The sequence below is a fragment of the Grammomys surdaster genome, unplaced genomic scaffold (assembly GCF_004785775.1).
Source record: "Grammomys surdaster isolate TR1022 unplaced genomic scaffold, NIH_TR_1.0 752, whole genome shotgun sequence".
Taxonomy (NCBI): domain Eukaryota; kingdom Metazoa; phylum Chordata; class Mammalia; order Rodentia; family Muridae; genus Grammomys; species Grammomys surdaster.
This window is the reverse complement of record NW_021605171.1, coordinates 3,605,905-3,622,447: the sequence shown is the minus strand read 5'-3', so window position 1 is coordinate 3,622,447 and position 16,543 is coordinate 3,605,905. Positions and strand designations below refer to the sequence as shown.

The 16,543-nt window shown below is 38.5% G+C and overlaps 1 protein-coding gene across 1 annotated transcript in view; it reads left to right on the top strand.

Moving 5' to 3' along the window:
• The first annotated feature begins 2,464 nt into the window (after positions 1–2,464).
• Grid2 (glutamate ionotropic receptor delta type subunit 2) overlaps positions 2,465–16,543 on the top strand; it is a 1,223,762-nt gene continuing 1,209,683 nt past the window's right edge. Inside the window, exon 1 of the mRNA XM_028782458.1 lies at positions 2,465–2,860. Coding sequence (XP_028638291.1) covers positions 2,773–2,860 — 88 coding nt within the window. The 5' untranslated portion in view covers positions 2,465–2,772. The remainder of the gene's footprint in view (positions 2,861–16,543) is intronic.

Sequence of the window (16,543 nt, the reverse complement as noted above, 5' to 3'; positions counted from 1 at the left end):
CCATGTAAGTTGGTTTGGTTTAGTCAATGTTTTATCACAGAAACAGAAGGTGCATTAAGGTACCAGATTATTTTATAATGTATTTATAATAGAAGACTCCTAAATGGAGGATTTTGGAATAATCGCATGTTTTATTTGTGGTACATTAAAAGAAGTTTCTAATAGATTATGTGAACACGAGTGTATTTGGTTATTAGTAATCTCCAAGAACAGCACTTAATAAAGTTAGGATGGGATGACACAATTATTGTTTGAAGGTTTTAGCTATCATTCTGATTCAGGATGATATTGTTGTGTCCATCTTAAATGATGACTTCACAATTTCTCTTGATAGAATACACAGTGAGTCACTAGCTTTTAAAACCATAGTACTGTGTGGACATACACCCATTTTAAAAAGTTCATTATCTGTATCAGCATTTATGGAAGTGCATCAGGATACTCTGAATGGTAGATGGCATCAATAATAACATGAATATCATCCATATTGAATTCATGGTGGGGAAATGAACAGATGATGAAAAGTGATTGGGAAGTACAGCCAGTGATGGCTTCCTGGAAGCACTGGTTTGTTCTAGATTCAGAAGGATCTGAAATTCAACAGTTGGGGCTCTGCAATTGGCTATATCAAAAACATGTGTATAAGTCCCAATCATCAGTGAAGACATCATTTCAAACTAGTGTTTCTCTTTGATTCCATGAAGACTGCAGTGAGAGCCTAGGAGATGGACGGGATTATTTCACACTCAAAGGTAGGGCAGTGTTTGATGAGTTTCCGCTCCATAGCTGCTGAGGGGCTTGAATGGGTGATGACTTTATGCAATCTAGGAGGAACTGCTGACGTAAGGAGCAAAAGAACAAAACATTTTCTGGAATGTCCAGGGATGGACTTTACAAAATGAAGGAGAGTTAGGACATCTCAGAAGTGACAATAGGCAACTAAGTCAAATCACCACAATAGTAGAAAAGGGGTCAGTGAGGAAACAGGAAGAAAAGATCTTAGCAAGACTCACAATGAACTTGGGTTCTGATATCCACCCCCCAAGTGACAAGATTCCCAGCTGACTACATTTGTAATTGAAACAATATCAGAGCTGTTAATACCTGACCTCAGTTACACACTTGGTTGAGTTAACAGAACGCCCTTCTGTAATAAAATGGAAAGCTATGAACTAGTCATTACAAGTCACCAGGAGCAGGGAGAGATAAAGCTTGTACAAAATCCCTTCTTTCAAGGCTGGGACCTTGCCTTACAGTGAATCTGCAGGCTCCCCAAGAGCAGCAAAGAGCTTCCCTGTGGCTATTTAACTGCACAGGTGATTAACTCAATGGAATATTTTGACGACTGAGGCATTTTTGTTTGTTTTGTTTTATTGTCTTTAATATTATTAGATATATTTTTAAATGTCAAGACTGTCCGTTTTCAAACAATATTTGAAAATTCTTTCTGTATTTTGATTGCCTTAAAAACACCAGAGACCGAAAAGAGGGTGGGGGAGCAAACCACTGTTTAAAGGTAATTAGCACATTCTCAGCTTTTTATAACTTTATAATTGAAATCTCATTAAAAGCTTTCTAGGTCTTCTTTTCCCTAAGTGACTTGGTGTCCCTAATTTGTTCTTAGCCAATGTGACTAATTCCAGAGGAAGACTAGAAAAAGTCCAGGACCTGTTGGGGGACAGCAAGGTTAAATAAGTGGGGTGGCTTTTTAGGTTGTTTTTAACCTAAGGGGAAAACACAATTAATAAAAAAAAAAAACGTCAAGGCAGGTGGGGGACTTCACTGCCTTCTTTTTGAGTCCTGCCTTTCTCAGTCCGGGTGAAGATTCCCAGGGAATTGAGAGCGCGGTTTTGTTTCTCCCTTGTATTGCAGATAGGGGGAGGAGGTGGTTATTAGAAGCTCTTCCTCTCTCGGTTCCCTTCTCCGCCTGACAGCACCGCTCTCTTGCGGACTCGCTTCTCCTAGGTGATCCATTTCTAGGCAACGTGGGTCTGCAGCTGAGCTTGCCAGGCTGCTGTTGGCTTCCCGCATCCCGCCAGGCGAGCGGCTCGAGAGCATCCTGCAGCCGCGGCTCCGAGCGCCGGCCTGGCCCGCTGCTCGCTCCCGCCGGACTCCCCCGCCACCGCGCCCGCCGCGCCAGCTCCGGGGCCCGCCTCGCGCTGAACGGGAGTCTTCTCTGCATTACTAGCTGCATTACGTTCAAGTTCACTTTTGCCACCCCTCCCGGAGCGGGCCTCCCCCTCCCCGCTGGAATCTGGCGACTCCGCTCGCATCTTCCTCGTCGCCGGTGGCACTGAGAGCTGGCCGCGAGGCGCCACGACCGCGCGCGGCCCGGGGTGGAGGGGCTCGGCGGCGGGGGAGGGCGCGGGCACATCCGGCGCGGGGGTGCCCAAGTTGCGGCGGAGCTGGGACCGGCCACCGCGGCCCCCGCGCAGCCACGGCCACCATCTGAGCGCCAGCCTCGCCCCCCGTCCGAGAGCAGCCAAGGCTGGATACATTTTTTTAAAAGCCCAACTGCAAACAACTCTGGCAATGCCAAAATTCCCCTCCGAGTGACAGGGCTTGGGAGGAGGCTGCCTCTGGCTGTGCTAGCTCTCGGGTCGCCTGTGCCTCCTCGGCGACCAGGAAAGGTTGTGCTCTGTCAAGAGGGATTTGGAAATTAGGGGGAAAGCTGCTCTCAACTCTACCGTAACCTCAAACTCTGTGGACTGCTTAAGAGAATATCTACATATTGGAAGCAAAGTCGTGGTCAAGGAGGATCGGCATCGGAGGATGGAAGTTTTCCCCTTGCTCTTGTTTCTGTCCTTCTGGTGGTCTCGAACCTGGGAACTGGCAACCGCCGATTCCATCATCCACATCGGTAAGACAGGGCTCCTGTGGCTTGTGGCGACTTTCTCTAGCGTTTCCTTGGCAGTAATCTCTGCTTCCCCACCCCCTCGAGCCTCCGGCTGCTGTCGGAGTGGCCTAGGATCGCGCCCCTCGGTGCCCGCGCTCTTACAGGCTCAGCTTTCCCTAAGCTGTGGGTGAGCCTCGCGGCGCGGAGTGAGGCTGGGTGTGGAGTGCGGGCCGGGCACTAGAGGCTCACGCCGGCCTCCACGCAAGAGTGTGGGGAGTGTGGGGACTCGAGGTGTGGGGAGAAGGAAGTTTGATTGACTCTACCTTCTCGATTTTTCCCGGATGTACCTTTGAGCCATTAAAAAAAAATCATAGTGGGTAAGGCTGGCAGTGGCATCCGCGGGGGAGAGAGGCGGGCTGGGGCCGGGGGCGCTCCCCGAGGCTCGAACAGGTGGTTTTGCATGGTGAGCGGCCGAGTCCGCTGCGGCGAGCGGTGCGGACGCCCAAGCTCGCGGTCCTCTGCGGTTCAGGCGACAAGGTGGCTGGAGAGGATGGCCGGGCACTCGCTCCCGGTCCGGGGCGTGGGAGATGCCAATACTGGCGCAGGCCGCTCTGGTGCCCGGGGCCAGACACGGCAGCGGCTGACAGCCGTCTCCAGAGCTGCTCCTGGGCGAGCTCTGCGTCCCCGCTCCCCGAGGCCCCGCGGGTCGCCAAGCTCCTGGCCCCACCTATTGGCGAGCCGAGCGTCCGGGCAGCGTGGCGAGAGAGGCCTGGCTCGAATCATTATCATGCAGGGTGCCCGCAGCAAGGGCTCCAACTCTTCTCACTTGCTAATCCTTGAGAGCTGAGTGGAGACTGGCTTTTGCAGCCTTTTTTTCTGCGTTAATGTGATAATTTCCTTTTCGGAAATTCGCCTCCTAGGCAAGCAAGGTTCCTTTACTGGGCTGCAGTGAGACCCCTCTGGGGGATTTTTTTCTTTTCTTTTCTTTTCTTTTCTTTTTGGGTACATGAGTTTTATCGGTACAAACGGTTTCCTGTTCTGCAAATCCAGGCGACAGATGGGTCGCAGCTTTTTTTGCCCTCCCAATGTGGCGCGCGCGCGCGCGCACACACACACACACACACACACACACACACCTGGCAGGTGAACCAGCTTCAGGTGGCAGTTACTTCCAAGCAAGGGGCTTCTGTCTGGTCTGTTTGATCTTCAGCTCCAGGGGGCTCCCTCTTTTGGTGTTATAGGTTATCTTTGTAAACATGTCTGCCAGTCTCTATCATTTATATCAATGGGACTGTATGTCTCTGTGCAAGGGGTAATGAGGTCAGAATTCAGAAAGCTTTGCCCATGTGCATTAAGAAAATGAAGCATTAGATAGCTGGCCTTCTGGATCCCGTTTTGCCTGGGGCTTACAGTGCCTATAGGTTCAGAACTTTTCAGGAAGAAATTATAGTCTCATCCAGGGGTTCAGTAACGCTCTGATAAGAGTTTGCAAATGAACCATGCTTTTCGAAATGATATGGCCTGAATTTATGTCCAGTTGTGACTAGAGCAGGACCGTGGGGATGGGATCATTATGGTTTTCTTTATATTCATTTGATGACCCGGGGTTTCTCACTTACGTTTGCCACTCCCCCCGGGGTTGCTTGTAGATGTGTTTGTTTTGTTGCTTATTCTGTGCTCTACATGTTAAATGAATAATTTACAAACATGTATGTATGTATATATCTTGGTTTTCTTTAGGAGAGGAATACTATTTTACAGGGCACTCTAGGCATTTGATTCAAAATAGAAAACAACTATCATATGTTGCCAACTGTCGTCTCTCTAAGTGACGGGCTTACTTGTTTATAACTAGATTCTTAAAAAGTAACTGTACAGCAGCTATGCAGAAATCTAGCTGTGTGCATCAACAGTGTATAGCCAACTAAAAGAAATACCTCTTTCTCAATTAATTTGGCTTGAATAAAGTTAATGCATTAGACAAGGAATTGGCTTCTTGTATAGATTAACTAATATTGCAGTGAAGCTAACAGGGTTTTAAAAGCTTCATGCCTCTTATAATGTACTGCAAATTGGCTATGTGGTATGCCCCTCAGAGGTTAAATGCCCCCTTTTCTGAATATTTAGCAAAAATATGATACATCCAAAGCTGGTACATCTGTATTAGACTTGTATGGCAGCAGTTAACATGCACTGGGTCAGCTTCCTTACTTGGAATTTTCTTTAGGTGTTTACTTTGATGAAATCATATGAGAAATGTCAACACGGGGAATGTATTAGCTCTGGACTAAAGGGCTGAGAATGACCCCATTGGGCAGGCATATTGCACGTAAAGAGATATGCAGAATTGAAAGTGGTTGTAATAGATAGTTCAGGCATGAAGAAAGATAAAAGTCAGTTACTGTCGTAACTTCTTTACTGGATAGTTTTGATATTGAACCATGGTTTGTGTATGAAATTCTTGTCTCTGTACTTTACTTCATGTAGGTAGCATAATAGAGACAATACCATATTAAGTTTTAATATTTTGTCAAATAAATTAATTTACTATGATGGCGACATACATTTTAATGTTTGAACCATAATGATTTAGAAAAAATATATTTTCTACTCAAAATACATAATATTATAATGGCTTGAATTTTCTGGTAATCATATTTTAGAGACATTTATTAATTGCATATATTTATTTGCTAAATACACATACACATATATACATAGCACTTCATGTTGGATCACCTCCCTTGCCCTGGTGAAAGAAAGGTCTTTGACATATAAAAACTATGCAAGTTTGAATTATGCTTCTACTTTGGGCCTGTGCATTGATTGAGTAATTTCATCAGACCCACATTACTTGATTGCTTAGAAGTTTCCTAACGATCTGCATGCTGTAGGAAGAACCAAAACGTCGTGAGTGGAATGGCAATGATACCGTGTTTTATGAGGCTATTCAGAAGTCGCGCTGATTTATGTAGCTAGAAAGCTCCCAAGTCTTTGAGATTAGCCACGCTGACTGCTATTCTCCTCATCCATCAGCCGTCCCACACTCTGTACTCCCTCAACACAACAGGAGTGTAGAGTGTGCTGCTTTAATTAAGCAGGGATTAGGTGGCATTTCCAGTCAACTGCACAGTTTGTGTTTTGCTTCCTATCTAATATGGAGGATCTCACATTTTAACAGTTTAATATATGCTCATTTCTTTATCTAGTTCCTATGCTCAAAGAGCAGATTGTAAATCAGCTATCCCCAGTCACATATCTCCATAAAGAAATGTGCAAGGATTGTACTCATTCATATATTACACACATCACTAGCAAATTTTGGCTGTAATCAGTTTTAGTAAAATGCTTTATGTCAACAAGGAGTAGAAAAGAACCATTTATTCATTTCTCTCACAAGCAGATGATACTTCATTCTCCAAGATTATAATAATCACCTGCATCATTATGAGAAGATAAGATAGTTCACAGCATGCTTTCATCATGAGAATGTTCAAGGTATACAATACAGCTGGCTTTACTGAAGTGTTCAGCACATGATAAACAACAAAGACAAGCAACTGGATATTATTACATATGATTACAAACACATTCCAGAAGGCATAGGATAACTAAATATTTTTATAACTAAAATGTTTTGCCAAAATAGTTCTTTTTCTTCGCATGATTTTTATTGAATAGCCAGTGACCTCAAACCGTCATCAGGGACTCATTCTTCATACAGCCCAAATTGCATTTTTCCCCTTTACTTTTGTTATAGTAGCTTTTAGTTCCCTATGTTATATATAAATAAAACAAACTTACAAAAAATATCAAGACACATACTTTATTGTTGTTCTCTTCTTGTGTGATTAATACAGTTCTTTGAAGTACAGTTCTGATGTGAATTAAATTAGACAATGTTGTTATTAATCAAAGATACCAACCGTGACATGACTAATAAACATTCTAACAAGGACCTTTGCTGTCTACTGCAGATGAAATATATATCCAGTAAATATCTCCTATAAATGTTCATTCAAATATGAATAAAAATCAAAGTGATTAACATTTGACTTTTCTAAAAATAGATAGTAATTGAAATTGTTAGACTCAATGGAAGATGAATGTTATTCAATTTTGACCTCTGTGGCTTATTTTGTCATACTATAAATTTAACTTAATGGGACATTATGATGTCAACCCACCCCCCGTTATCCACACAAAATTGTTTCTTCTTTCACCTATTTATATTATTGTGAGTGACAAATTCCCATTTCTATTGCATCCCCAGATTATTTCTATTTTAGATAGCATATTACTAACAACATGTGGTATTGCTGGATACCTAATATTTATTGGAAATATATTTTCAGTCTATGGTGATAATTTTCATATTAGGTATCACTGCATTTTGAGCTGTTCCCTTGTAGTCTACATGAAAAAATGAAATATTTTTCAAATTATCAGAGAAGTAATTAATTAATTAATTACTTTTGTAATACTGGAAGATCAGTTATTTTATCTTTTAAGCAGAACAAACATGATATTAATTTTGTTTCCTTTTTCTTATATGTGTGACTCTAGAACATATCAATGCCTGCTCCTTCCTAAAGAGGTTAGATTGGATAGAGTCCCTAATGTATATTTTAAATGAATTTAAAATCAAACAAGGGCATTTTCTTAAATGAATATTATGGTGAGGAAGAACTAGGATCAAAGACAGGCTGCCACATAATGAGTAGTGTTGGTGCAAGCAGACCGTGGTCTATTTGTCACTTGTCAGTTCTTATTGAAGTGGTTCTTCTCACCTCTGGAAACGCTATGGCTGCAAACTGATGTTTGTGAGGAAATGCTGCATTTAAACAAAACTGTGAAAGGTACTTATGTATTCACAAATACAGATGCATCTAAATACGATATATATCATTCATGGTCATTTATGGTTTCATGTTAATATCATATTTCATGTGAGTCCTATGCAGGCATACCACCAACACAGACAACCCTAGTAAGACCACTGACTTATGTGGTCTTTTGAGCTAATGAGTATCTCCCTGATAAATTTCTTGTTTTCTTTATTTGTTTCTATAATTTCACTTCGACTGAAATTATGCTCTGTATAATGGAAGATGTAATGTAAGACAATTTCAAAACAATAAACTAACTCAAACATTTAGTTACATATTTATAGAGAATGTGACCTAAGGTAAATGGAAATTTTTTCTTACTCTTTAATTCTTTTTCTAGTGTCAATATAAATAAATAATTTATTATAGGTAATAATGCAATATAAATGTTCAATGTTAAATTGTAATCAGATCGACATATTAAATGTATTAAGGTAATTCTAAGAAGCTCACTCTGGATATTTATGGGTTATAGTCATTTAAATGGTGAATTTTAGCTTTTCATTATAGATATAAATTTCAGGTAAATGTTAAAAGCAGTTGAATTTAAGATATAATAAATACTCTGGAATTACATACAAAATCCCATGTTACTTGAGGGCTATTGAACTTTAATTAATACTTTGAGTTTTTTATAAACTCTGAACTTAAGCACATTTAAGCTCTAAAATTATGTGAGCAAACAGCAAATTCTATATTCAAATACTGTCAAAAACTGGGAAAAGAGACAAAATCACATTTGATACAAAGAGTTATAATTCATAGCAAGTTCTAGGGTAAAATAAAAAAATAAAAGTAGAAACATAAAACATAAATGAAACTGAACTTGTTCTACTGAGGAACCAGGAATCAAGGTGGTTTTAATGCAAATAAATCCCTACACAGACCAGTACCTACTCATTAGGGCTGACTTTAGGGGTAACCAGTCTCATTCTGATCAGCCTATCCACATGGGCTGTGTAACTGAAAAGCTAGAGCATTCTACTAGGTTGTGGGCAGCAGTGATGTCACTCGCAAATGTAGCATGAAAAGAAATAGGAAGTTTGACCTTCTTCATATGTTGGATTCTTGTTCCATTTCTCTCTACTTGTACATAACTCATGCTTATCAAGAAGCCTCAGTGTGTAGCTGTTCTCAAAGGCGGAGGTGTCCCAAGCTGAGCATCTGAACTGTATGGATGTTTAGGGTTACAAATTACTCCAGTTAATAATCATATTAACACATGTCCCTAGTCATAATAATCAAATTATTAATTTTATTAAAATAGCAAACATATCATTTTCCTTCATTCAAAAATAATGCAAACAACGTGGCATTTAAGATAAATACTAGGTTTTTCTATAAGTGATTTTAAGTGAGATCCTTGCTTCATTAGCAAATCACTATAATTCTAAGAGTTAATATTCACAGGATAATACAGACATTTCTACTAACACCTAAGAATTACAATTCAATGAACCTTTTTAGCATTTGTTATAATTTTTGAGAAATTTTATTCTTGGGTACTATATTTACATAATTTCCACCAATGCTTTCTCTCCTCAAGCTTTAAACCTGTTGTTAGCCACAGTCCATCTTAAATTCATGACTTATTACTCTATAATTATTATTGTTTCATGTGTGTGTGTGTGTGTAAATACATATTGTTGAGTTCATTCTGTTATTGCTCATACCTACAAATCACAATAGTAACATGGCCCATGTATTTTTGTGGTAACCAACAACTACAAAATTGAACTTAAGGCCTGCTCAGTATGAGGAAATTCATGCCTAACATTGTAAACCTAGCTGAGTGACCATGGCTGATAAGACCATGAACATACTAAATCCCCAAATCAATATATTTGCCAACTGCCTTCCAAGTGAGTCTATAGGGTCACGGAATTAAAATATTAACCAAGCTTTGCTTTTTTGTTTGTGAATTTTTCAAAATCATTGGATATATTAAATGATATAAAAAATGGATATATCCTAGTATTGTATAAACACTACTTAGTTAAATAGGGGACTGACCAGTGTGACAATACTATATTTTTGGTGGGGTAGCATGGTAATTACTGTCAGGAGAGAAAATATTTTCAAAGCCTTGTGGCCATGTCGATATCTGGTGAAGTACTTTAAGCAGAGATCATTGCAAGGACAATGACTGTGAGACAACACACTAGGAGTTAGTTTAATTCATAAAGGGACATTTTGAAAGCCACTTTGAGCATACTTTAATGAGCAAAGTGGGAAGTAGAAGGAAATAAAATCTGACCTACAAGTGGAGCAAATCCAGGAAAGGCTTATGTTTTATGGTAAGGTTCTAAGGTTTTTATAACCTTCTTTGGTTGTATGGACCAGCAGGAGTAGAACTATAGTTTGTTCCTGTTACTTGAGTTCAATTGGTAGCTGAAGGAGGAAAGCTGTCATTAGACAATCTTATCTAAGAGAAGCATTCTTTACTCATGCTCTGGCCAAATGGGAAAAGTTCAGGGGAGCAGAGAGGCTCACAAAGTCTTTTGTATCGCCAAGAAGCTGAAGAGTGCTCCTGTGAATGAAAAATTGCAAAGTAGGGGAAGTGGGCAACTGTTAGACAGGGATCCAAGTAGAGTGTATAAAAGTTTGCATATCTGTTAGACCTCATGTTCAAGACTATAATTTATTTTGATTTTATATGTCTATACATTATAGGAAAATTTAGAACCTGTAATTGTATTTGGCCTTTAATCAGTGGGTAGGGAAGCTGAATGAGTTAGAGAAGCTCTAAGACAAGATCCTTGAAGAAAGGAGTGGTGGAGGGTGGGGAAGACAGATAGGTGAACCATGAGACAGAATGGAAGCCATCATCAGGTAATGTTATAGAAGAAAAAAAAAAACAAGGACAATATTCCTTGGAAAGGAATTAAGATGCTGTCATGTTGCATATATAAAAAGAGATTTAGGAATACTTCATGACACACATGAACTTGAAGGAAACTGTTCAGCGAGAAGAGAATTATAAAACATAGGCTGGCAACACTTAAATGAAGGACTGAAACCTGAGGGTTCTAGGAGTCTTCAGATAAGAAAGAAGGGAGGCATGTCAAGAGACAATAGGAGACTGAGGGAAGATTGCTTTAGTAATGTGTTAATGTTTATGCATAGGAATATTCATAAAGAGATTTCACTAAGAAGAATTCTAAGAGTTATAGAGTTTAAGAATAATCTATCATACTTTTTCTCCAAATTGATTTGCTTCCTGAAGTTTAGGTATGAATAGTAAAAATATTCTTTTGATTTTTTAATTACAGAATTAAATCAAGAGGTACTGGGCCAAAACAATTTTAAATGCCCTTAGGAAGAAACTTTCATGTGGTTCTGTAATGTATGTTTATTATTCTGCTTATTGTTTCATTTAAATTTCCAGATCACCATTAATATTTACTTGAGATTTCTTAACTGAAATTAGGAGTCCATGACAGTTTAAACAGCAGCGATATGTGTTACAAATAGAATCACTATTTACTCTGACACATTATTAATTATTATGAATATTTAATATTCTAACTAATGATAATAAAATAGAATGCTATTGTTATAATAGACACATTTGAACTGATCAGAAACTTTTCAAATAAGTTCTGACACGCATTTGATTTGTTTAAAATCACTTGGGGACATTTCATTCAGCAAAGAGTATATCGTTATTGTATAGGGTAATATTTTCCATTGCAATTGGGAAATTCATGTTATGTTAATTTCCAGTGACATATTTAAACATTTCCTTTTATGGATCTTTCACTTCTATTTGTGCTATACCACAGCTGACAGCTTTTCAGTCACAGGTGAAAATGAGGAGAGGAAATGTTCTACATCTTCTAGGCTTAGAAATCTTTTGAAAATGAATCTTAATGTGTTTGTAAGTCTATTAATAAACCAACAAGTTGTGCTTATCACATTAGTGTTGGGATTCGGATAATATCTCTATTGAAATAGGACTTATGCTGTTTTTCTTTTTTGTTTGTTTGTTTGGTTGGTTGGTTGGTTTGGTTTGTTTCCCCGTGTTTATCTCTGATGCTATCTCTTCTACAAAACTCTCTTCCTTTGTGGGAATAGTGTGTCCCATGGATATTTTACTTATCCACATATAATAATTGATGTGAAAACACGAGATCCATGAAAAGCAGAAAGATCAAAGTCTGAGATTTGATGTCAGAAATAACAGACAAAAAAGATAACTGTGTTCTCAGGAATATTTTGTTAGAATACAGAATATCAAAATGTATTTGTAACCTAGTAGTCCATGACTTCTAGTGAAGTGCAGTCACATCACAGAATTTTGAACCAGATATACATCTGAACTTAGGTGGAATGGGTATCTAAAATCAAGGAAGTACTTAATCTTCTCACTCTCAACATCATTAAACATATGCCATCGGCAGTACATTTCACATTGACAGATCATTCTTAAAAGCCAAGACCCAAGTAATATTGTAGAAGCTGAAGAGACAGTGAATCCCTGTGGGTGTCTTGTTGTATGTGTTGAAGGTGAACTAAATCCAGGAGTTGGTTCATTTGTAGAAAATCCCCAGCAATTGGCTAGCATACAAAATTGTATGAATGGTGCTATCAATCACTGCGTAGTTAGTCAGTTGCCTCTTGGATAAGATAACAAGCATGTGGCAAGTTGCTTTTGGAGATAGACTGGTAACTCTCAGCAGGGAATGAAGTAAGTGAAGCATGCACAAAACTGTTCTATTATTTTTTGAACAAGATTACAAGATTACTTTTTAATCTTGGAACACCTCTCTCTCTCTCTCTCTCTCTCTCTCTCTCTCTCTCTCTCTCTCTCTCTCTCTCTCTCTCTCTCTCTCTGTGTGTGTGTGTGTGTGTGTGTGTGTGTGTATCTCATGGCCAGACTTAATGTCATTGCTCTTCTGTTATCTACTGCTATACATGGTGATTTTCAAACATTATTTTAACAAAGTGTACCTGATTGTTCAAATAGAAAAATCATGATTGATATTCTCATGCTACATTGCAGTAGAACCATCAAGTAACTTAAGAATTTAACATAGGATATTTAGCAGTCAGGCTCAGCAAATGTTAATTTTGGCATATGATGCTTAAATGTTTAGGCTTTAATGTCTCATCATCTAGGCCATCTCTGCCTTTCATTCTTGAAGAGGCAGATATCTGCCTCTTTAGAAAAGAATTTCATATTAAGAAGGTGAAGTGGAAGCAATTTAGGCCTCGCCGTTGATGACTGTGGTCCACTACAGCAAAAGGAGTTGTGGTAACTCAATAAATGTCCTGGTGATGGAATCCTGACAGGGTCATAATCCAAATATATTTTTCAGAAAAAAGTAGCTAGTAACTAGTATAAGGAGTTTATCCTTTATATATAGTCTCCATTTGTAATAGAATTCTCTTTGCTCAGCTTTCTGATGATTAATCCTTCACCTTACTATAGCTATTGGCTGCAAAATAAATTATAGTCATGCCAAAGCCATATCCAATGCAACCTTTTCTTTGCCTTCTTTTCTTTTTTTACACCATAGATGTCAGTAGTGGTGTTATTAAATCACAAAACACGGTAGAAGACTTAGATATCCAGTGATTCTAGAATGAATAAAAACGTTGGGATCTTGCTCAAATTAAATGTCATATGTCAGACTATGCATATACATATATATACATATATATGTATCATAGATATACATAAATTGTAGTTCATTTCTTATTTTGAAGTTAATATTGCATATTACAGTGATTCAAGAGTTAGTCATACAACCGATATGTACTTTCATCTCTGCTCCATGAAAGTAAGGAGGGAGATTACCTCACAGCTGAATAAAATATTACTTCTTTTTAGTAGCCAAGATATCTCAGAAGGAAACATGGATACTAACCTTCAGCCATGAAACTGAAATTGAGAACAGAGCAAACACTGAAATGGATAGAAGCAAATGATAAAAAGTATCTGTCCAATAAATATTTTCTCCACAAAATTTTGTTGTTGTTAATAAACAGTTAATAAATAGCAAACAGCTTTGATTCTTTTCTGTTTCCTCTCCACCCTTCAGTGGCAATGCTAATGAGCAACAGAATAGCCAGAAGCCAGGAAGAGGGAGCAGAGGATGTTAGACAGCCTGTAAACTGGAAAGTCAGCCCCTAAGTACTCCTAGGCACAGGCTTGCTGAGAAGAAACGGAATCATGTTTCCCAACTATTGCCCAACTATGAAGACAGAGTTTGTTTTTGACTATTGGTTGTGACTGAAACTTCCAGACCACCAACGAGGAATCCTCTGCACAACAAATACTGGAAGCAGATCAAAAGTATGACTATTTGGAAGAGCTTTTTCCTGGGGTACTGCTGATGACAAACATGGCCTTGTGATTAGCTCACTTTCCAGTATCATGACTCTGACTCTGGTGGCCTTTTAAAAGGGAAAATATAGATTTCAGCTACATTTGAAAGGCAGTTAGGTAATTTATTATAAACTATGTTGGATTGATACTTCCGTAAATCTCCATTGTGTACTGAGCTCTTCAGTGTGTATTCCCACTTGGCTCCCATGTTCTAGAAGACCATTAGGAAGAGTTAAACACTATCAGTTGAGAAGGAATAGTGATATATATGTCAATAGTAGAAGGAAAACCTAATTCATGCTGAATGAGAGAAAAAAGAGGGGCACGGAAGGTGTGGAAGTCAAGGAGAAGTATGTGGCTTCATTAGGGATACTTATTTCTCATTATTCTGACTTGAGGTCTCATGAAATGGTCCAGGCTAGTTAAAGACTCATTATCTTCTTGCTCTCTCCTTCTACAAAGTGTAGGATTACACTGTGTGCCATTGCACCTAGTTTTGATTGATGACTTTTTTTTAAAGTTAGTTGGTTGTAGACTTTGCTTTTTACATTTTTAGGCAAATATTGTCAGTAATGATTTCTCTCTTAAGGTCTCTTCTTTCACATAAACTACCAGTTCAGCATGCTGCCACTTTATAAGAGAATGGGTTGTTTTGTTTGTTTGTTTGACTCATTTTTTGGCCTCTTTTGGAAGACACATGCTTATAGTTTTTCAGGATCATCTATTGACAAATTTGGACACAATGCTTTCTAGAATATTCAATCAACAAAATTAAGGTGGTCTTTTATTTGTTTCTGTTTATTTATTTATTTATTTGCTGTAGATTGCTACAGCTATGTGCAATTGTTACTTTTCCCATTTGTATTTTCTTAGATGTTTGTGTGAAATGGAAATCAGAATGGCACATATAAAGAAAATGACAGTACAGCTCCATAAGAGATGTAATTTTAACCTCTTAATATTTCAATAGTTTTAAATGAATATTATAAAACCTAATATACATGTACACTTTGGGAGATAATATCTTACCATGTAGCCCAGTGTGCCCTATCGCTTTAGTTTCCTGAGTAGTTGAAATAACAGTATATGCCACTGTTACCAGACTTAATAATATCTCATTGATAATATACTAACGTTATCACTTCCTTGCTAACCCTTTGTTAAAAATTACATATAAGTTTTGTTATTATTAGTAATTAACAAGCTTAAAGTTTGACTTTTTTTCCCTTTTACATAAATGTTGTTTAGGCTTATAACAATTGATAATGAAGCTAATATACAAAATTGATAATGTTAAAGTTTTAAAATTAAGTGTTCTCATTACAAATACAAGCTGACATTTTAAGTAATACCAGAGAGAGCTTCATGATATTTTCAAGATTGAGTTACAAAATAGAATAGTTCATTGTAAATCATTCAGAAGAAAGAAAAAGAAAGGGCTTGGTCCAGTTACTCTAGAGACAACCAGGTCATTCAGGCTGTAGAGTCAAGATTAGCAAGGCCATAGTCCAGGTCAGCTACTAAAGCCGAGAGATGGATGGAACATCTGGAAATGAGCCCTGCGATATATTGGCTAGCTTCTTATTTCTTTGTTTTTTACATCATATGTCTATTGTTTCCCTGTCTAGCCAATGCATAAGAAATAATACTAGCATGTAAGGACACCCATGTTAGGAATGTCAGATGAAAGATTCCTCACTATTTCAGTTTTTCAAGACTATCAAAGTACTCAGACAGCCACTGATGCTTGTGAAGTGTTCCACTAATGCTTAAAAGCCTGTGCTTGAGTCCACAGCCTTGTGATGTGTATTGTAAATGAGATCACTAACAAAGGCTCCCATCTTGGCTGGTACATTTTGAGAATTGAAAACCACTGTGCCTTTAAGTGTGCTCATTGAACTTTAAAATGTGTTTTAATATGACATGAGATATGGGAGTACTCCCCATGTTTTGTCTTTGCATGTATTCCAGGTTAAACCTTATGTGGCAGATATTTATGCTAGTGTTCTCTCTCTCTCTCTCTCTCTCTCTCTCTCTCTCTCTCTCTCTCTCTCTCTCTCTCTCTCTCTCTCTCTCCACATAGTGTATTCATGTTATAACTATACCCTCAAGTGATGATAAGTTAAGTTTTTGTCATATTGAAAGAAAAACTCTGGCATTTATGTTATTTTATTTTGTAAATCAACTCTTAGGATGAATGAAAAGCTGGCCCTTACTGTCCTGGGGAGCATGGATGGTCTGGAGGCTCTGGCCCTGTCCATAGAATTAGGAAGTAGAAAAAACAGGAAGTAATTCCACTTGGAAGAACATGAAGTTAGAGTGGGAGATGTGACAAGAGAAGAAACTGGAAGTTCAACAGAACCCAGAGGGACCAAGAAAAAGAAGCGTGACTTCAAGTTCTTTTCTTGCATTAATGCGGTAAATACATGGGATAATGTAAAGACATTGGCAACCAAATATGTAAATACAAATAATTTGTGCAGG